General features: G+C 40.8%; 1 protein-coding gene across 1 annotated transcript in view; it reads right to left on the reverse strand.

Moving 5' to 3' along the window:
- The window catches only part of pepd (peptidase D), a 46,865-nt gene extending 36,806 nt beyond the window's left edge, over positions 1-10,059 (reverse strand). The window contains exons 1-4 of the mRNA XM_083552437.1: positions 9,798-10,059; positions 7,490-7,676; positions 4,702-4,829; positions 3,913-3,976 (exon numbers count right to left, since the gene is read on the reverse strand). Of these exons, the coding sequence (XP_083408563.1) occupies positions 3,913-3,976; positions 4,702-4,829; positions 7,490-7,676; positions 9,798-9,814 (396 nt within the window). The 5' untranslated portion in view covers positions 9,815-10,059. The remainder of the gene's footprint in view (positions 1-3,912; positions 3,977-4,701; positions 4,830-7,489; positions 7,677-9,797) is intronic.
- Positions 10,060-23,128: the final 13,069 nt, after the last annotated feature.

Here is a 23,128-nt window from a genome sequence, read left to right on the forward strand (position 1 = left end):
GAAAGTGGCCTCTGTCCAAATAAAGTAGGTGTGGCCGCTGTGCCCTGTCAGGCCAAATAAAGTAGGTGTGGCCTCTGTGCCCTGTCAGGCCAAATAAAGTAGGTGTGGCCTCTGTGCCCAGTCAGTCCAAATAAAGTAGGTGTGGCATCTGTGCCCAGTCAGTCCAAATAAAGTAGGTGTGGCCTCTGTGCCCAGTCAGGCCAAATAAAGTAGGTGTGGCCTCTGTGCCCAGTCAGGCCAAATAAAGTAGGTGTGGCCTCTGTGCCCTGTCAGGCCAAATAAAGTAGGTGTGGCATCTGTGCCCAGTCAGTCCAAATAAAGTAGGTGTGGCCTATGTGCCCAGTCAGTCCAAATAAAGTAGGTGTGGCCTATGTGCCCAGTCAGTCCAAATAAAGTAGGTGTGGCCTATGTGCCCAGTCAGTCCAAAAAGTAGGTGTGGCCTCTGTGCCCAGTCAGTCCAAAAAGTAGGTGTGGCCTCTGTGCCCAGTCAGTCCAAAAAGTAGGTGTGGCCTCTGTGCCTGTCAGTCCAAATAAAGTAGGTGTGGCCTCTGTGCCTGTCAGTCCAAATAAAGTAGGTGTGGCCTCTGTGCCTGTCAGTCCAAATAAAGTAGGTGTGGCCTCTGTGCCTGTCAGTCCAAATAAAGTGGGTGTGGCCTCTGTACCTGTCAGGATGAGTAAAGGAGGAGGGGCCTCTGTACCTGTCAGGCTGAGTAAAGTAGGTGTGGCCTCTGTGCCTGTCAGGATGAGTAAAGGAGGAGTGGCCTGTGTGACTGTCAGGCTGAATAAAGTAGGTGTGGCCTGTGTACCTGTCGTGTGCCAGTCAGTCCCAGCTTGAATAACTTCTCACTTGTATGAGTCGGGAAATGAAATGATCACGTCTCGTGGTTTTCAACACCAACAGCGTTAAAATAAACCGTTAATGCAACAGACGCTACAAACAACAGACTGAGCGCCTGACATGCGCTAATGAACACACACACACACACACACACACACACACACACACACAAACACACAAACACACACACACAAACACACACACACAAAATCAACTTTAATTACCAAAGCAACTTTCTCAGCTCCCAGTGGGTCTCACATAGAAGTGTAAGATAGAGAATAAATTAGACAATGTTTGTGTGTGTGTGTGTGTGTGTGTGTGTGTGTGTGTGTTGGTCTGACTGGTCATCTGGTTCCTAGTTGCCTCCTAAGATGATCTCAAAAGCTTTTCTCACATTTGAGTAACAATTATTGCCAATAAAACACAAGAACTTCAGCGTTCACATTTATCTCAATAGGGTTGAGCTCGGAGCTCTCAACAGGAGATCTCCCACATCTACCAACCCATGTGAAGCAGATCTTCATGGAGCTGGCTTTGTGCATTGTTTGCCTCCAACTTTGCAGTAACAACTAGTTGAGAAAGTCGGGTGTCCCGATAGTTTTGGCAATGTCGCATTTTGTGTAAAAATCCTGTCTCTTAATTCACTTGAACATCTACTTTGTCGTCATGGTAACGTTACAGGAAATTAGAATAAAGATGGACTGGTGCTCGGGACTCTGATGTGGAGGGAAAAAAAGCATCAATGTGCATCAGATGTTCTTTGGTTAAAAAAAACACAATGGAGTGATAAACAAGCAGAGGTTTAGGAAGGCAGAATGAAGGAGATGGAAAGCAGGAAGTTTCAGACAAACAACACGACAATCAAATAAAAAGCACCAAGAGGATGAGAATGATGAAGAACAGAAGCATGATGATGATGATGATGAAGAGGATGATAAAACGATAAGGTGAAAGATGACGAAGGAGGATAATGAGTTTGATGATGAAGATGAAAAGGATGAGGAGGAGGATGAAGATGAGAAGAAGGACAACTAGAAAGATGCTGAGGAAGAGGATGATGAAAACAATCAACAGAATGAGGATGATGGTGAAGATGATGATGAGAAGAAGGACGAAGAGAAAGGAAGGAAGGAGGAAAATGAGGAAGAGGATGATGAAAACAGTGATAAATAGGATGATAAAGACGATGATGAGGAGGTTAATGACCATGATGAAAACGATGAGGAGAATAGAGGAGGAGGAGGATGAAGACGATTAAGGGGAAGAAGGATCAAGTGGATAAAGAGGATGATGATGAAGGAAGATGACTCTGGTGAGTTATTCAGAGCTCGGCTAAAATATGAAAGTTCAGGAGAACGTTAACGCCGTGCCGAGCGAGAGGAGCGAGGAAGCGCTGGTCACCTTTACGCTCGACAGAAACACTACAGTGAAAAAGACATGAACAGAAATACACACGAGCACAAAGTGAGGAAGAGTGAAAATAAAAGACAAAGACGGGTGGATACAGACAGACAGAGAGACAGACAGACAGACAGCGTGAAATAGAAAGCTAGACAGGAAGACAGACTGGATAACAGAAAGGCAGACAGTCTCACTGGCTCTTTGTATCTCTTTACCCAAGACAGAAATAAGGACGGATAAAGAGAGTAACACACTCGTCCTGCCACGTGCACACACACACACACACACACACACACACACACACACACACACACACACAAACTGATTTACATTTACACAGCAGCTGTAATGATCACACGGCACACCATGGTTGCTCGAGCACAGGTCAGAAACACTAAAGCACAGCAGGAGCCCGGGCCACTCAACCACACACTCAACCACACACACACACACACACACACACACACACACAGAGAGCGTGAGCACAGCGTGAGCACACAATGTGACCCTCTGCCAGCTGGAGATCAGGGCAAAAAGGTCAAACACAGGGAGGATCGAACGTATTTCTCTGTCCTCCAGAAGTTTCCTCCAGAAGAGTTTTCAGTACAGACAGTGTGAGAACATCCTCCACAGTGTCCTTCAACCACTCAGTGTGTGCAGCGTGAAGGAACTATAACGTGAACACGTCATGGTCACGAGAAACGTAACGACTGTCCGGGTCACTTTAAAATGTGATGCGTGTGATAAAGTGATAAATGTAGTGGTGAGAACGAAAGCGTGGGGTGTGTGTGTGTGTGTGTGTGTGTGTGTGTGTGAGAGTGAGTGAGAAAAGAGGTGAGAGAAGGGGTGGCATATGTGTGAAGGTGTGTTTTAAAAGGGTGTGGCTTGTGAGCGAAAGAAGGCGTGGCTTGTTAAGTGAAAGGCGTGGCCTGTGAGTTAAAGAAGACGTGGCCTGTGAGTTAAAGAAGGCGTGGCCTGTGAGTTAAAGAAGGCGTGGCCTGTGAGTTAAAGAAGGCGTGGCCTGTGAGTTAAAGAAGGCGTGGCCTGTGAGTTAAAGAAGGCGTGGCCTGTGAGTTAAAGAAGGCGTGGCCTGTGAGTAAAAGTGTGGCTTGTGCAAGAAGGCGTGGCTTGTGCGAGAAGGCGTGGAAGGTAAGTGACAGGCTCTGTCCTATGAGCTTAGGTAAATCCTATGCCGTGTGTGTGTGTGTGTGTGTGTGTGTGTGTGTGCCAGTATATGCAGTGACCTGCCCCCAGCCTATACACTAAACACTCATCCTGAGGAAGTGACAGAGTTGTGACTTCCTGTCAGTGTGATTCTAACAGCCGACTCTCCATTAACATTCTGGCTCTGTTCTCTCAGGACCCGAGGTCACGATGTTGTCCCTCAGAGAGACAGAGGTCATGCAGCAGGATCACACTGACGCTCTCACACACACTTTCCTCTCCCTCACACTTTATAGCTGTATGAAATGTTACATCTCTTCAGATCTGGGAAAATAATTCACCTTTACATCTTATACATCATGAAGTTAGCGTCCAGTCATCGTTGCTATAGTAACAGAGCGTGACTCGGATTCAGATCAATTGAAAACTTAAAGATGTCCGCCTTGCTCGCTGGCGCTACCCTGAGGTCAGAACATTCAGGTTAGAAGAGGAACCTCCACAACACTTACGTCGCAGGTGTAGTGCACTTCATCCACAGCGTACTTCTCCTTGAAGTGTTCAGGGGGGTGGATCCTGTCCAAACACACACATACAGACATCATGTAAACATCTCTATAACTCTATAAACATACATTATACGGACAAAGTTATTGGAACACCTGACTTTTCCACCCACATGGGCTTTTTCTTTAAACTGTTACTATAATATTGGAGGCACACAACTGTCTATAGATGTGATCAACATGATCTACAAAAAGATGTCAAAAAAGCTGGATCTTCATGTTCAAGAATCGAGGGCGGTGAGGAAGTGAGTACATTGTATTTCTGGCGAGAAACTCACGGTGCTCCCTGTGACCGTGTGTGCAGCCCTGTGCTGCCACCTGTTGGCATGTTTCAAAACTAGTCTCGAAACATTTTATTTTTTTTATACCAAATCAAAAGAGGAAATGAGGACTCAATGTGGAATGGAAAGTTCATGAAGCCCCTTCAAATCATCTCCATGCAGATGTGCTGTATATGGGTTGGAGTGGAAGAAAGGTTCCCTCAAAAGCTCTGACCCCAAACTTAACATCTTTATGATAAATTGGAATGATGCGTGCACCCCAGGCCTCCTCACCTCCTCAACTACAAACTCCATACAGGTGTGGTCTAGTGCTCAGTGCTCGCACAAGGGAACTGCTCAGACTAATAAACGTTTTGAATTATCTAAGGTTTAAAATAATCGGGCAATCAGCCTGTGTGTGTGTGTGTGTGTGTGTGTGTGTGTGTGTGTGGTGAAAAGCCTCTGTGGGACTCACTTTCCCATCCAGGTGGCGTAGCTTTCAGGCAATTTGGGCACGAAGAGGACGGATCTCCCAGAGTCCACGTCGATGGCGCCATAGCAGTCAGCCTCGGTTACGCCGAACGTCCAGTGGAAGAACGACTCCTGTACAGTGGGACAAGACACACACACACACACACACACACACACACTGAGTCACACACCACCGTAACACACATACAATGATCCAACAGGTCCAATGTCTACAGTTTAGAGAAATTCTTCTCAACATCTTTACTCTAACTTGGAATGGAAAGACCAAGGGCCAAAAGTATTAGGACATCAACCTTTTCCAACTATATTTGGTTCTTCTCCAAATTATTACCACAAACTTAAAGGCACACAATTGTAAAGGACTTAGCATTACATTTTCAATACACTTCAACTACAAGACTCAAACCTGTTCCAGCATGACAATATCCAATAAGCCAGAAGATCTCCATGAAGATTTGCTCTAAACGTGTCTTAATATAGCTTTAAAGAGCTTTCCAAGAGCTTTAAAAAAATAGAAAGTTAAAAATAAAAAAATAAAAAAAATCATAATAATAACAATGATCTTTGAGAAAAACTGTCAGATTTGCTTTTTTGATTAGTTTCGTTTTTTCCCGTTGAGAATTTAGTTTCTAAAGATGCCAAGATTTAGATTCTGAAGGCCAAATGTGACTAAAAATTAAAGAAAGAGAAAAAAAAAAAAAAAAAAAAAAGGATTTCAGGGTAACATTTGACTGGCGATTTTTTTTCTTCCTTAAATTACACTCTCAAACGACTCCGCGGATGAACCTCGTCACGTGCGGTCCAGCGCTTCTTCTGTTCCTGCGTTTGTTTCTTCATTTTAATAGGAAATGAAGACAAAACATTTCACTGAATAAACGAAAATAAACCTAATCGTAATAATAAAATTGATCTGTGAGGAAAAAAAAAAAACGGTCAGATTTGGCCTTTTGATTGGTTTTTGTTTTTATTATGTAAGATTTTATTTTTAAAATTTTACACCAAATGGGAGTGAAATTTCAAGTTGAAAAAATTTATATATTTTTTTATTTTATTAAAATATTCCATGGATCAACTTTATGGGGTACTGATCAGAAAGTTGTGGGTTCCAGCCCTGGTATTGCCAAACTGAGACTTTTGGGGGTCTTGAGCAAGGCCCCCACACTAAGAACTCCAGGGGGCGCTGTATCATGGTTGACCCTGCGCTCAGACCCCAGCTGCAATACTTCACTTTGCTCTAATTTTCACGTGACAATTAAAAAGCCTTTTTAATGCTTTATATCCATTGTACCTGGTCACGTTAAACACCTAAAGAGACGTTACAAAGAAAAATATAGATTTTGTATGTGATTTGGCAGACGCACTTATCTACACTGACTTCCATTGTATCTTATTTATGCAACTGAGCAGCTTTAGAGTTAAGGGCCTTGCTCAAGGGCCCAAAAATGGCAGCTTGTTGTGGCTGGGATTAAAACTCATGGCCTACAGATTCAAAGTCTAATGACTTATCCACTAAACTGCCACTAATAGTTCAACCAGTAGAAGGACTAGTCCAGTTCAACTTCTAACCAATCAGGATTGAGAAATGAACATCAATAGGGTTTAACTCATTTTCCATTCTGTATAAAACAGATGAATGATTTTCTGGTTGTTGCCTCCAACATACTGGAATAACTACCCAGTTTGCCCAGATCGACTCCGGACCCTAGATTCAGAACCTCGACACCGATGTCAGCACCAGTAAACAGGCTCAGATGATTACGGTGATTTTTTATTCAGGGTTCCTTCCCATTCTACATTTCTCAAATAGGCAGACTTTCCTTTTTTAAGACCATATTTAACATCTGATACATTATCAGACAACAAAAAAGCAGCTTTTTGAAAACACTCTCCAAAGTGGATACATGTGAAAAAGGTGTTTCGCAAAAAACGGTGTTTCGGAAAAACGGTGTTTCGGAAAAACGATGTTTTCAGACTTGTCTGTGTGGATGGGCGACTTGTGGGGATCAAAAGTGTGCCCGGAGTGTTGTTTTTAGGTTAAAACGCCGTTTTTATCCGGATTCATTAATCACCTGTGGTTTTATAAATTTATTTATATATTTTTTTTTATAAATTCTTAATTTTAGATGTTAGAAAAGCGAATAAAGCAATAGTATGGGAACACAAATACTTCATACAAATCCAGACCTCAAATCAAATTACATAATTTTTCCCACTTTTCCAAAACACGTAGGAACCCTGTTAATCACAAGCACAAGCTCTCAGACCCCCCCCCCCCCCCCTCACATAAAGAACACACTCTGTCCCAGATTTCTTTCCCAAAGTTAATGTTTCATGATCAATTACGGAAACGGTGCGGATCCCCGAGCGCACTCGCGGGTGATTGAGGCTCGCGGCCTCGAAAAAACCAGATCACGGACGAACCGGTAATTAAAGCAGCGAAGGCCAGACGAATTCGAGACATGAAAGAAAAGAAAGGATTTATGAGGGAAAAAACCCATACTTTCATTCCAAAACAATATTGTTTTCCCTTTTTTGGTTAAATGAAGCTTCAAGGTTAGAATAAGCATCAAACATGAGCTCCATGACTCCACCTCTAAACTTTTAGGCCACGCCTTCTATGCAAATCTGCTAAGGCAGAATCGTTTTTAGCTTCCAGAAGACCATGATTACGGATAACGGAAATTAGGTGATGAAAAAAGCTGGAGGTTAGAAGCTGTGAGACCTGCTCCTGGAGTTAGAGATAGTTGGACAGAAGGGTGGGTTTATGTGACCTGTCTGAAGAGCTCGTCCGTGTCAGTGCAGTATCTCTGTTTCTGTTCTCCCCCCTGCAGCAGGACCACAGAGTTGCGCTGCAGCGTGTCTTTGGCCTTCAGAGCCACACAAAGACGACGCCGGTTCTCCCCGAACAATGCAGCAGACACCCGGAGTGTGTCCTTCCCCAACCAGTACACCGCCTTCCTGCAACACACACACACATGCACACACAATTATATCGAATACGTCTTGAGCTGATTAAACATCAAAAAGACCCAGAAAACATGTGACTTGAGGAAATCGAGAAAGACAATAAGAAAAAACAGGTTTACACTTTCTCCAAAAGTTTGCGGACACCTGGTCATAAATATGCTATGTGCTTTATCTCATTCCACATTTAGTCCCATTGCTCTTCTAATTCCCTCCACTCTTCTGAGAAGATGTGTTCATTAGGTATGAGGTAAAAGCTCAGTAGCTGGAGATCTTCCACTCCACTCCAAAGCAGATCTTCATGGAGCTGGTTGTGTACAAAGTGGGGAATATGAACAGGTTTCTAGTTCAAGTGAACGCAAAAAGTTATGATAGCACATGTACAATCATGTGCCTCCAGCTCCTTTAAGATCTGCTTTACACGGGTTGGTAGTTGTGGAAGATCTCCTGCTATAGAGCTCCAACCCTATTGAACAGAATGAAGGTGAACACTGAAAGCACCCCAGGCCTCCTCACCTTCTCACCTCATCTCACCCACATCAGGACCTGACACCCTCATGGCTAAATGAGCACAAATCTTACCAGAAGAGTGAAGCTTATGATAAGGTGTCCAAAAACTTTTGGCCATATTCAAGGAACTTCATGCAAAGCCCATTTAAGGAACCCTGGACCTTTTTTTTTTTTTTTCGCAGACCACAACAATCATGTGAAGTGTTAGGATTCCTCACACTCGTGAATCTCCAGCTTTTAAAAATGAATTTATTAAATCTGACACGAGTACAAACATTTTTGCGGAACAATTCCTGGAAGTAGTAAACCTTCTCCTCACAGAAACCACCTTTCAAATCCCCCCCCGTATAAAAAACGTCGAATCAGCAATCTAGGATACCGCCGTGTGACCTGGTCGACCGGTCGTAGACGTGATCCTGCTTAAAAAGAAAAATTCACGTGAGAAAAAGGGAAGAGAAGATCGCAAGGAAGCTGGAGAGCGTGTCCCTGATCACGTACCGCTTTTCTAGAATATATTCCTTTTTCCTCTGATCTGGTTTATGGTGTTTATCAGAGGGTTCAGGAGATTCACTGATCTGAGAGCAGCTCTGCAGCTGTGCTTCTAATCACCTGCTAATGTTTTAGATTGGATGTAGAACAGACGTGAGATCACTCTGTAAAGCCGGAATCCAAGCAGGACAGCGCATTCGGGGCTTTTTTTTTTCCTTCATCAGCACATGGATTAAATCCAATCTTGACAATCAGAGTTTGACACGTGGAACTGCAGGCGTTATCGTATCTTTAGAAGGTCTAAGAGCACATTTTCAGGCTTATCAGCGACTGTGGCGGTTCAAGGCTCGTAAAACGAGTGTATAATGATGAAGAACGGGATAAAGATTGATTCACCGCATGATATGGAGACGTGAACTTTGAACATCCAAAGTGCAAGAAGTGAAGACATTAAGTACAGTAATCAAAAATAAAGTGATAAAAAGAAGTGATTACAGAAATCGGTTATGTGGCCAATTACATTGTGCACATTTTTTGTTTTCTTTTTCTTTTTTAATATAGATCTCTTATCACAAACAATTTCATGCCGAAACCCCCCCCCCCCAAAAAAAAACAATTTTTCGTAATTACAGAAAAACTTCACCAGGATTCGATAAGCATTGGTTATAAGCTTTAATTACATTTTGTGCATTTTTTTGTTTGTTTGTTTTTTATTTATTATTATAATTTTTTTAGGTTTAGGTTTTTTTTTTTTAGGTTTTAGACTAATAATAAAAAAATAATTCAGAAAATATATATAAAAAAATCTACATGCAAAAAATTCGCATAAAAATTATAATCATTATTAATAATAATAACAATAATAATAATAATAATAATAATAATAATAATAATAATATTATTATTATTATTCATCTAATTTTAAGTCAATAGCAGGTTCATGAATACAAAACTTTCTTTACATACTGAAAATCTGCAATCAAAAATGCATCAGGACTTAAACAACATTCTGTTTATTATGAAAACATTATTAATGTATAATTTAATAGTAATAATAATACAAAAGTAGATAAAAAGGTAAATAAAGAGATATAAAGTAGAGGAGCGCACACTTACCCTTCTGCTGCAGCCATGTTGATCAGCCTGAGCTGGGAGTCACGTGACTGAGTCAGCTGCCACGCCGCATGACGTGTGTATATATTTATGTGTTCCCGTTGGAACTCCTCCTCTTCCTCATCATCTTCCTCCTTCTTCCTCCTTATACTCAGTTCCTAATTTTCGGAACTGAACCACCGATTGGAGGATTAACGCACAAACAAAGCAATAAATCACAAGTGATCACGAGTTGAACGCGGATCTACGTCATCAAACTGCGACTACCGCATTATTTATTTATTTATTTATTTTATTTTTATTTATCTTATATAGTTTAAAAAATTATCCTGTACACGAAATATGAGACGTAAATGAATGTTTGTTGTGTGTGTGTGTGTGTGTGTATTTAAATACCTGCACGATGCTGATCATTTTATACTCTGAAATTTTATTCTGATTTAAAAAAAAAAGTAAAAGTGAAAGTAAAACTATGGCTCTTGGAGCAGATTGGAGTACTGAAATTCTTCAAGCATAAATGTGCAAAAAAAAAAAAAAAAAAACCTTCATTTACAGTCTAAACGTGTTGAAGGATTAGAGCTAGAAGGCTTCTCAGTTAGGACTGGATGATTAGTGTGGTTCCTGACAGTCCAACCACATGGGCTACAGAGTCTCAGTTCCTCCTTCACTGCTGTGTAAATTACCACCGAGCAATAATGTAATACAATACAATTATAATAAATGACCTGGATTTATATTTCCACACTCGTTTACTGTGATGAAACTTTGCGCCTTCTGTGTCTGATACAAATCACTGGCTAATGTTTGCACACTTAATTTTTATTACAGAGATGTTTTTATTATTTACAAACAGAATAATAACAAGAAATATTAATATATGAGTAATTATAATAATAAGAATAAGAAAAAGATTATATATATATATATATATATATATATATATATATATATATATATATATATATATATATATATATATATATATATACCAGACAGACAGAGAGAGAGGATAGATAGATAGATAGATAGATAGATAGATAGATAGATAGATAGATAGATAGATAGATAGATAGATAGATAGATAGATAGATAGATAGATAGATAGATAGATAGATAACCCCAATTCCAATGTGTGTAAAATTTACTTTATGAATCTCATTAACCCATATTTTATAGATTATAGAATACATATCAAATGTTTAAACTGAGGATAACACTTAATAACACCTGTTTTTTCCAGACTTTTGTTGCCTCTGTCCCAACATTTTTAAAAACATGTTGCAGCCATAAAGTTCAAAATGACCTTATTTTTTTGGTGGAAAAATGGTAATGATAATAGTTTAACCATTTGGTATGTTTTTTGTTTTATTGTGATTAGAATATGGATTTATGAGATCTGCAAATCATTGCATTCTGTTTTTATTTACATTTTGCACGGCGTCCCTACTTTTCCAGATTTGGGGCTGTATATATATATATATCATTCAAAAAGTTTTCTTTATTTTCATGACTATGAAAATTGTAGATTCACACTGATGGCATCAAAACTATGAATTAACACATGTGGAATTATATATGGAATTATATACATAACAAAAAAGTGTGAAACAACTGAAATATGTCATATTGTAGGTTCTTCAAAGTAGCCACCTTTTGCTTTGATTACTGCTTTGCACACTCTTGGCATTCTCTTGATGAGCTTCAAGAGGTAGTCACCTGAAATGGTCTTCCAACAGTCTTGAAGGAGTTCCCCGAGAGATGCTTGGCACTTGTTGGCCCTTTTGCCTTCACTCTGCGGTCCAGCTCACCCCTAAACCATCTCGATTGGGTTCAGGTCCGGTGACTGTGGAGGCCAGGTCATCTGGTGCAGAACCCCATCACTCTCCTTCTTGGTCAAATAGCCCTTGATGCCTTCAGTGTGACTCTACAATTTTCATAGTCATGAAAATAAAGAAAACTCTTTGAATGAGAAGGTGTGTCCAAACTTTTGGTCTGTACTGTATATATATATATATATATATATATACAGTACAATATATATATATATATATATATATATATACAAGAGAGAGAGAGAGAGAGAGAGAGAGAGAGAGAGAGAGAGAGAGAGAGAGAGAGAATTGTGTTACCATTTTTGAAAGACAGAATCCAGGCATACAGACAGTTAATTTCCCCAAACATTCTGCTGAGCCTCTTGTAAAACATGGGTTATCACAGTTCATTCCAGACGACTGCTTGCTCTCTAAATAACGCTTGAACGCTTAAACTCAGACATACGCTTCAACCCATCATCTTGTTGGACGGTGAAGTCTGTTCCAATGAGCCGCGGTCCAGAAAGAACTGCATGGTGTTGAAGTATGGAATGGAAGCCATGTTGGTTCAGGATTCCTTTCACTTTCTGGAACCTTCTCTGCTCCAAAACAGCCTCAAACCTTTTTACGCTTCCACCTCCAGGCTCATTGATGCACGTGTGGATCGAAGTCTGGTCCATGTGGTCCGATCCTACAGACGAGCTCCTGTAGCTCAAACTGCTGAAGAACTTAATGTTGTTAATGCTCAATGGGTCACGACTGTTTTAGCAGCTAAAGGGGGACCAACACAATTTTAGGCAGGTGGTCATAATGTAATAGCTGATCAGTGAGAAAGTTATGCCTAGTCGTGTATATTAGGTTGGTGCGAGAAATCATAACAAAAAACAAACAAACCAAAAAATCACTACATTGTGACAATTGTTAGCTGCTTTGACCTTCATTGAACTGAATTGAATCAATTGACTCCTTACTGTAGATGTCAAAGAAATGAATGTGATGGTTTACCAAAAACAATGTCCATGTTTCAGAAAAGGCTTCGATTTTTATTTTCCAATAAAAAACAACTTTACTGCCAACTGAATCACATTCCTGTAGCCAATATCGATTTTCCAGGTTAAGCGGCAGTATTATATTTGTCAGAAGCAACAGAAAATAGATTAAATAGCCTTCCTGTTTAAAAAAAAAATGCAGAAGATTGCATAAGGACTGGCGGTTGTTAGTCATGTTTCGCCGGCAGTGTGACAAGCAGGGACACGGATAAAAAGTGACATTTTGAAATAGAGCCTTGTGATTATCTGAGTTAAAATGCAAGGCCATGCGTCTTGTTTTTCTTTTCTTTCTCATCTCTACCCATTTAGACGTTGCTCACGGAGAAGACGGGGCGGTGAGAAAACAGGAAGATTAGATTTACCACTTTATTGGTCCACAATTCTCTGGAACATGGTGAAAATGATGCCTGTTTGACAAGCAGGCGAACCCCGGAGAGTCGTTTTTTTCCCCTTCATGTCATTACACAAACTTATTTTTCTGCCCCTTGAGGAAATTAAAAGCCCATCCATGACAACACGTAGTGCTCCTGAAGACAATCCATTGTTTTATTACTTTACTTTATATCATTTAATCAATGTGATGTGCGCCAGGTTCGGCTTCGGTTCCCTGACGGCGTTATGGGTTTCATCAGCGCCTTCATACGCACTCGAGAGGAACAAAAAAAGAAATAACTCACTCCCCTGGGATCACATGACCATCAGTGAAGCAACACGCTCGGATTTATAAACATCGGTTTTATTACTTTATTACTGTTATTAGCCCGTGCTGCTATAATAACTGTTTAGGGCCTGCACACTGGCTCCATCACGCAATCTTTGGATGGCATTAAGGATTTGAAGTTTATAACAAAGGTCTCATGTTATTTTTGTTTGTCACTATTAGCAACAAAAGGAGTTTCTGCTTGCCAATGTCACTTTCCCATTCCCTACTTGGCCTCTAGAAAGACTGATGAAACCCTTGGTTAAGTTTTCAAAGCTCTTGCTTGCTCGGATATTGCCACAGACTGGACAGGTAAAGCCAATCTTTTCCCAGTAGATCTTCTCTGCTGAGCCAGTTGTAGCCCCAGTCAAGGACTCATGAAGCAGGCTTTGGCCAATATAGAATGCCCTGTTGGACCCTGATGTAGTCTCAGGCCAAGTACAACCCCAGGTCAAGTAAAGCCCTAGATGGGCCATTTAAAGCCCATGCTTGCAGAGTATAAGCCTCTGCTGTCCTAGACAAAGCCCCTGCTTGCTCCTGTAGAAGCCCCTGTCAGGCCAAAAGTAGTTTCAGGCCAGGTTGGGTAAATTAAGCTCCTGTCTGGGCAGGCAAAGACCTTTGTTTGCTGAGAAGAAGCCTCTGCTGTCCCAGACAAAACCTTTGCTTGGCCTGTAGAAGCCCCTTGTTGTCTCTGACATAGCCCCTGCTTGCCACATATAGTCCTAGTCCACGTTTAGCTACTGGCAAGGCATAATAATTAGAGATCGACCAATTAATCTGGCCGATTTTTGGCATTTAAAAAATGAATCAGCTTAGAAACAGGCACATCTGAAACAAAAACTATGTGAGTAGGTTCTGCGCTTGCCGCTGAGTCGACATGTAGAATCGGCAAAAAAACAGCTGACTCGTCCGACGAGAGCCAACGGTGCGGAAAAAGACTAAAGCCATCGGACACTAAAACCCCCCTGACGTTCCCCTACGGCCAACCGTCAGCTTGGTGTGTCCCGGGCTTTAAGTTCTTATCATTCGTTCTTCATCTAACCTTATATATTTCATTGGTTAAATATGATGCTATTTTTGGCAAAAGAATGAGAAGAACATTTGGAGAAAGAATGCTAGTTACTTTTTAGAACTGTATTGTTAGTGAACCTTAAACCAGCTGTAGTTTAGACTACATGTAGGCTCAGGTTCCAAAACCTGCAAAACAAGTGCACTAATTAGAGAAGCTTGTGTTTACAATTCATGTTTAATCAAAGCAATTTTCTGGAACACGTCTTATTAATTAGCTATATAACTGGGGGAAACAAAATTAGCCAAACATATCGGCCCAAAAAACTCAGCATCGATGTATCGGCCATCGGCTGCTCTGATTTCTAAATACAGTCAACTTCCGATAATTCGCAGCTCGGAAAATTTGCGGGTTCTCATTTGGAACCTGACTAATAACAAGTTGTGGATTATTTAAAAATTCGGATAAGGAACCAACTTACTTATGAATTCACTACGGTACCATGGGGGTTGCGGGGGTGCATCCAAAATTCTCGGATTTTCGGAACTTGCGGGGGTCTTAGAACATTACCCCCCAAGTTCCAGAGGGCAAGGGCTGGCATCTGTAGAAGGCTCTGTCATGCTGAATGTAGTTCCAGGTCCTGTTTAGTTCAGGCCCAGGTCAGATAACTGAAGCCCCAGACTGGGCTCGATAATAATAGCCCATTCTCACATTTTCTTAGATAATACATTTTTCTTTTTCATATAAAACATGTAAAGTACTGTACTAGCAGCTGTTTCTTATTCATGTTCTTTTAATATAATGGTTTGTTATAAATATTCTTGCAGTTAATCAGTTCTAATAGCTTATAATATAAATCTTTCTATACAGTATACGATATGCATTATTGCGGTTATAAACTGTGAAGTGCATCATGTGTACAGTAAAGGTTCTGTTACCAGCACGATGTTCACTGAGGAGAGACACAGCTGTATTCTTTTCTCATTTTGTGGTTGTGGTGTAGTTCTGGTGTTCTGTTAATGGACCACCTGCTTGATCAGTGGTCCATTAGCTTACACACATCCCTCTGTTTTCTATGGCGAAGAAATGGCAGAGAGAGAGAGAGAGAGAGAGAGAGAGACAGATGGGTGAGTGCTTTTAGTTTTGCTCCATGCGGATGTGGTTGAGCTTTCATCTCAATAAGGCTTCACTTTTTCTTTTTCTCCTTCTCAGCGTATTCAGCACCTGCAGCTCGTCCACAGCCCACATTCGGCATCAAAGTTCCCTTCACAGAGAGAGAAATTAAAGAAAGAAAGAGATAGAGAGAGAGAGAAAGAGAGAGAGAGAGAGAGAGAGAGCGAGAGAGAGAGAGAGAAAGAGAGAGAGAGAATGGAGTAAGAGAGATTTATAGTGAGTCATACATAAAAATGGACAAAGACGGAGAGAGAGTAACAGTTGAATATACTGGTTGCAAATACTGTTTTGCTTGGGGGTGGGTTGTGTTTGTGTGTGTGTGTGTGTGTGTGTGTGTGTGTGTGTGTGTGTGTGTGGGGTGGGGGGTGGGTAGGGGTTTGTTCTTCCATGTTTTAGGTTCCATTTTACGGAAGTCCTACGAGGACAAGCATTCTCTTCTTTTACTTTTCTTGTTTTCCTGTGATCACGACTTGGATGGATCATAACCACAACCGTTTGCGGTCAGTAAAATTAAGTCATGATAAAACATCTTTTGTTATATCAACATCCCAAGAAAACAAGAGAGAAAAAAATATGATTATGAATGGCCCTTTTGGACATCCATATCTTCCATTTTGGATTGAATTTGAAGAAGTATGAGAAAGAGAAGGATAGCAAGAACATTTCATATTCCTCATTTAATCACCATTTTGCTGTTATCATAAGCTTCACTCTTCTGGGAAGATGTTTCAATAGATTTTGTGGAAATTTGTGGCAATTGATTTGATACGTGTGTTAGTAAAGTCAGGTTCTGATGTAGGCGAGGTGAGGAGGCCTGGGGTGCAGCGTTCACATTCATCTCAGTGACTGGATGTGTCGAGTCCAACAACATGTGGCAACGAGTCCAATGACAGCCTGCAAACAGCATCTGACTTCAGATAAGAAGATTGCAGGTTTGAGTCCCACCAGGGTCGAGGTTTTGAAGGATGCTTAAAAAAAAAGGAAATGCTTTGGGAAAGTGGCATTTCAGTGATTAAATCTCTGGGGCCCTTAACCCTCTGTACTCCAGGGGTGCTGTATCATGGCTGACCCTGCGCTCTGACCCCAGCTTCCTAACAACACTGGGATATTGGAAGAAAAAATGTTACTGTGCTGTTAAGTGTTGTGTGACAAGCATAAATAAATTTGGTTGAGGTCAGAGATCTATAGCAGGAGACCTTCCACATCTCCCAACACATGTAAAGCAAAAAAATGGAGATGGCTTTGTGCACAAGGGCATTGTCATGCTGGAACAGGTTTTGGGTCTCCTAGTTTAAGTAATGGCAAAGTTTTATGCTCCCACAACCAAAGACGTTCTGCACAATTGTGTGCCTCCAATTTTATGGTAACAGATTGGAGAAAAAACACATATGAGCTGGAAAAGTCAGGTGTCTGAATACTTTTGGCAACACACGATATGTCATATCACATATTAATCATCGATAAAAAAGTTTTTCTCGGACAGGTTTATATCAATTTGCTTGTTCTATTATGTGATCGTTTATATAGTAACAGCCCCTTTATTGAAGGAGTCTCCAGTGGGGTGAATCTCCATCTTCTGGACAGAAGACTTTCCACTTTGTCACAGAAAAAGTGGAAAGTCTTCTGTCCAGAAGATAGAGATTCAAAAAATTTTGAGACTCGCTTTGTTTACAAGTAAGTGTAATCTACGTTTATACAATGTCACCTTCAAAATAGTCCCCTTGAACAGCAACACAGCGCCCCCAGCCTTCCCCGAATGTGTCCTGGAAGTCTTTTTTTCAAGTCGTGTCAAGCACCTTCTGGATCTTTTCAATGGCGTCGAAGCGGCGAGCTGAATTTTTATCTTTGGGAAGAGGGCGAAGTCCGCAGGACCCAAATATGCCAAATAGGGTGGGTGTGGAAGTGAGATCACGTTGTTTCCGAGGAGAATTTCGCGTGTTGCACAGCTCTTGATGTACACAGGACGTTGTCTTTTGGTACACTGGCTTATGAAGGTCGGTGCCCCCTGTGACTGTGTGTGCAGGTTTGTGCTGCCATCTGTTGGCATGTTAAAATAACTGGTCTTGAAATTTTTTTTTTATTATATCAAATCGTATAAGGAGGATTAAACACCCCAGGATGTGCTCTTATATAAAAAATACTTGTTTATTTTGCTATAACGGATGACGGATAAAGGATTATTCGCACCGGTTCATTTTGAGGTTTAATCCGGCATGCCGAGCATATAAAACGCCTTGTTTTTTTTTTAAGAGAGATCCTCGAGACCTCTGCTCAGCGGGGTGACGAGCAGCACAACGATGATCATCTCCGCCTTTTAAACTCTTTTTTTTTTTTTTGCTTCAGTCTGGAGGTTCTCTGTCTCATCTCACTTCTTGGCTCGAGAGCATCACGGCGTAACCCGAAGCCCAGAATGGCATCGCTGTGACGATCTGAAACCGTAGATGTGTGGCGCAGAGGGGATTAAAAAAAAAAACAACCTCCTCCCAACTTCTCCTTCATTCAGTCTCCAGGATGTGACTATTGAAAGCACCCATAGGAGAGCAGCAGAACAACAGCAGCTTTGTTTGTGTGTGTGTGTGTGTGTGTGTGTGTGTGTGTGTGTGTGTGTGTGTGTCTAGACACACTCTCAGTGGCTCTCTGTAGATGTCTGTAAACATTTAAAACAAGTACAAGGAGGCATCTCCATCATCATCATCATCATCATCATCATCATCATCATCATCATCATCATCATCATCATCATCACCAACACACTCTCTCTCTCTCTCTCTCTCTCTCTCTCTCTCTCTCTCTCTCTCTCTCTATCTCTCTCTTCATTTAATTACACACATTCACACGTAACTTTTCGAACACACACACACACACACACACACACACACACACACACACACACACACAAGGAGCGACAGACAACCCTGTATCATGTACTGATGTGTGGTCTGTGATGGATTTGGTTTTAGAATGTAAAACATGAGGTTCTTAGCATTCAAATGAAGTTCCACACTTGTTATTTTCACACCAGATGTTCTTCTCATCAGCATGAGCTCCATAATACTGGCGCGTTGTGACTGTCTTCCTGACAACATCTCATAATAACGCAACACAGGTTCAACAACATTAACCTTTTAAATGTTTAATGTTCCTGAAATCATCGATAAAACGAGCTAGAGCTCCGAGCTGGAACCAAGAGATAATAAAATATTCAGATGGAGAAGAAAAGTCCAGTAAGAGGCGTGAAGAAGCTGCCTCAGGTCCCACTGGCAGATCTTCCTCAGCATGGACCTACCACCAGATGTCTGGGGTTAAACATCTATCTGCTGTGAAGAGCAGTAAATAGGCATCTTCATCATCATCATAGCCACCTATAATCATCATCATCATCATCATCACATCGGGTGTGTGTGTGTACATACTGTATATAGTATCTGTGTGTGTGTGTGTGTGTGTGTGTGTGTGTGTTTGTGTGTGTGTATGTGTGTGTGTCAGTTTGTGTGTGTGCGTGTAAATATATAGTATCTGTGTATGTGTGTGTATAGTATCTCGATAGGGATGAACACACACACACACACACACACACACACACACACACACACACACACACACACAAAAGAGACCCAAAAACACTGAAAATGTAAAGATAGGAAGCCTCAGGGTCAAGTAGTCGTAGTAGAATCTGTTCAGAAAACTGAAAGTAGGAGGAACTCATGAGGAACCTTCCTGCAGAATGATTGTGATCTGAAATGAGCTTAGGAGAGAGAACTGACAAAGCTCCGTTTCAGTCTGATCTCAAACTGTGCACTGTGCTTGCAATGGAGAAACCAGAGAACCTGTGAGCGTGCACACACACACACACACACACACACACACACACACACACACACACACACACACACACACACACACACACACACACACAGTAAAGGAAAAGGCTTCTGGTCTACTAGCTCACTGAGGGACCTAAATGCCTTTGAAAAATGTCTGAAGGACTCCTTTGATATGGAAGAACATGAGCACCTGAAGCCTTTCCATTTTCTCAGGGTGGAGAGCTGCTGATCTGAAAAAATGCAAGATTGTCCAAACCTGTGTCTGTGTGTGTGTGTGTGTGTGTGTGTGTGTGTGTGTGTGTGTGTGGTAGGCAGCCGAAATCTATATCTAATCTACCCTTCCATCTAACCGTTAGGATTTTCTTTAACATTCTAAGATCCTCAAAGACCTTCAAGCTTTCAAATGTCTTTATAATAATAATAATAATAATAATAATAATAATAATAATAATAATAATAATAATAATAATAATAATAATATTTCTATTATCATTCTTCTTCTATTCCTTATTTTGTTTCCTCCTATTTCTTTTCCTCCTTCTATTTCTCTTCTTCTTTTACTTCTTCTTCTCCTACTCATCTTCTGCATTTCCTTCCTCTTTTCTTTCTTCTTCTTCCTCGTCTTTATATTCATCATTTTCTTCTTCTTCTGCTTCTCTTCTCCACCTTTTTTTCTTTCTTCCTATTTGTCCACTTTTTCTTCTGTTTCTTCTCCTTCTTTTTCCTTCTTCCTATTTTTATTTTCATTCTACTTTCTATTCTACGTTTACACTTCTTCTTCTCCTTCTACTTCTTTTTCTACTTCTTCGCTTCCTTTTTTCTCCTTCTCTTTCCTCTTCTTTTTCTTCCCAGATTTCTTTTTCTCCCCCATCTTTTTCTTCTTCTCCCTATTCTTCTTTTTCTTTTCCTTCTTCTTCATCGCTTCTTCTTTTTTTCTTCTCATTCTTATTAATAGTTATAAGACAGTAGGAATATAAATCACATGTTCATAACAATGCGCTCGACTCTTCTGTCATTGTTTCTATAGCAACAGCATGTGCACAGGTGTATAATGTAATAAGAGGGAAAACTTTGACTGCATGCGGCATTTTTTTTGAATAATTCAGTTTTCAGTCCAGAGCATATTCAGCACTAACGGAAGGAGTCTCCAGTGTCAGACTTTATAATATTCAGAGGTAAAGCTGAAAAACGCATGGTTTCTGTCAGCTCCTGGACAGGTGAAGGTTCTGATCTAACACAAGTAAGAGCAGGTGGTCGTCCTCATCATCACAGCAGCATGCATGGTTGATTAATTTCCTGTAACAGCATGACCCACAGTCCTTCATCCTCTACTGAGGAATGTTTTTTTTTTTTTTGGAAAAAACCTGGAAGGTCCGAGGTCCGTCACGTGGATCGGCGCTGATCCTGTCTATTTCTGCACACACTGAATGAGCTCAGGAGAAACATGATATGGAGACCCATCCTCCCAGTTCATTATGGTGGATGGATCAAAATAACCTTTCTCTCACACTTTGTGTGCATGTGTGTGTGTGTGTGTGTAAGTGTGTGTGTGTGTCTCATTCTCATCTTTCAGTCACAAGTATTGGTGTGAAGAATCAAACCGAAGATAAACCCGCAAAAAGGTCTAAGAGCCGAAGGTTTAATTCGATCTGCTTCTATTTTTTGTGTAACTGGAAAACGACAAAAGTAGTTCGATTAGATAGAATAAAAATTTACAAACAGGCTGTAAAAAAGTCTTTTATGGTTTTTGAGAGACACGTGCATGTTCCTTTTGTTTCTATAAAAATTTCCGTCACTTAAAAACGTCTATAAACATCCAGTGAAAATTTACATGAAGAACAGCTTTACACATTTCTCAGCGTCCGGACAGTTCGTTTCTCCAAACGTTCATCTGAAATACTTACACCTTCACTGTGCCTCTTGGAAAACTGGCCAAAGATGTTCTTCACTAGTTGGAGATTTCTTTCTCATTTGTCCCAGAGCAGTTGAATAGGATTTAGGTGCGGTGACTGGGCAGGTCGTTCCATGATAGATGTCACTCCAGACGACTGTTTGCTCTCCAAATAACAATAAAGTCTAACTCAGATGTATTAATATGTGCAGAGCTAGACACGTGATTTACCAGTCGAACTTGGCTGTAACAGTTTCCCTCTGACCAACCAATCAGAGGACGGAAAAATGCTGACGCTACTCTGGGCCAACGAGCTGCCCTGAGAGGAGATTATGAAATCTGATTGGTTAAAGAAACAATCAGCTATTTATGAAGGAGGCTATGGTAAAAAGTCCAGCAGTACTGATTCTGAAGGCTCTGGGCAGATTAGATCGACATAGCAGCACATAAAGGCTGAAATCTGATTGGACAAAAAATCTAACATCCACATACACGTACTGAAGCAGTGCAGCTGAGAGAAACGCTACGAAATGAAGAGAATAAACTGTTGGAATAAATTAATACAATTTAATGGAACAAATATTAGAATTCAGGTGGTAAATGTAGGTCAGTGCTTCTGATAGTGTTTATACCAGCAGAGAAGGATTTGCTGGTGTTGACCGCCCACCACTGCATTCTCATATACATAAGAAGATACTGTTCTTGAGTCTGTTGTGTTTGACAGTAAAGACTCCTGTAGCATTTGCCAAATAGTAAAGGAATAAACAGACCTTGTTTAGAGTGAGAACATTTCGTGATGTTCTAAATAATAAAGACCTCAGAACGCTAAGCACTTCCACTCAGAATAATGTGTGCTGCTATATAACCAGGCTAAAAACCTAATACTAAGATTTTAGATACAGCCTCCCCCGTCCACTCGTCCATACGTTCCACCTGGACCCACACTCGTTTAGCTGATGAAAAGAATGAGGTGCTTCACAAAATAAACGTAGCAGCAATTGAACTGCAGCTATCCATCATGCAGCCTGGCTCCGTCTCAATCTATAACTTTTAAGGACCAATTGAGTCGTCCCAAAGGTTTTTTTATGTTCTGTGGTCCGTGTAGGATAACCGAGAAAAAGCATGTGTTGAAGCAGGATCCAGTTAATCAGGACTGGTCTAATGTTCACACTCTCCAGGTGCTTCAATCAGTGGAACAGCAGTAAGATTGTGATATCTTTTTGTTCACTCTGATTCTAAGCCTCTTAAGTCTCATGTCATTTTTTTATATTGGATTATTTACCAACGTATTTGAAGTCAAATATGATTCCAGCTTTACTCATTTACTTATCCAGGTCTTTACTCATAATCACACACTCCGGCGCTCATGATATTTCTGTTTGTAATGTTTTTAATGATTTATAATCACACCCTTGGTGTCGCCCAGATCAAAATGGATTTCCTATTTTTAGTCTGGTTCCTCTCAAAGGTTCTTCCTCATACCATCTAAAGGTGTTTTTCCTTGCCACAGTCACCCCCAGGATTGTTCATATCTATATGAGTGAATTTTCTTTCTTTGGATGGGCTGCTTCTAGAAGTGTAAGTTTAGGGTCGAATTTCTATTCAATCAGATTTCAGTCGTCTCGTCCCATGTTTCCAGAGGTCGAAGGAATCTGCATTTACAGTCAGCACTATGGACGCCTTTAGCCTGAAGTACATGGTGCTTTAAGCTGTTGCTGTAACCAATCAGATTTCGAGTTGGCCAGTCCGAGGCCATCGAGCAGCCGTTGGATTATGTCGCACTTTCATGGCAATAAAAGAAAAGCCGGACATCTTAAGGAAAGGACGTCCCAAACAGTTCAAAACAGTTGTTAAGCTTTTTTTCATTTATACTTGTG

The sequence above is a fragment of the Silurus aristotelis genome (assembly GCF_946808225.1).
Source record: "Silurus aristotelis genome assembly, chromosome: 10".
NCBI classification, from domain to species: Eukaryota; Metazoa; Chordata; class Actinopteri; order Siluriformes; family Siluridae; genus Silurus; species Silurus aristotelis.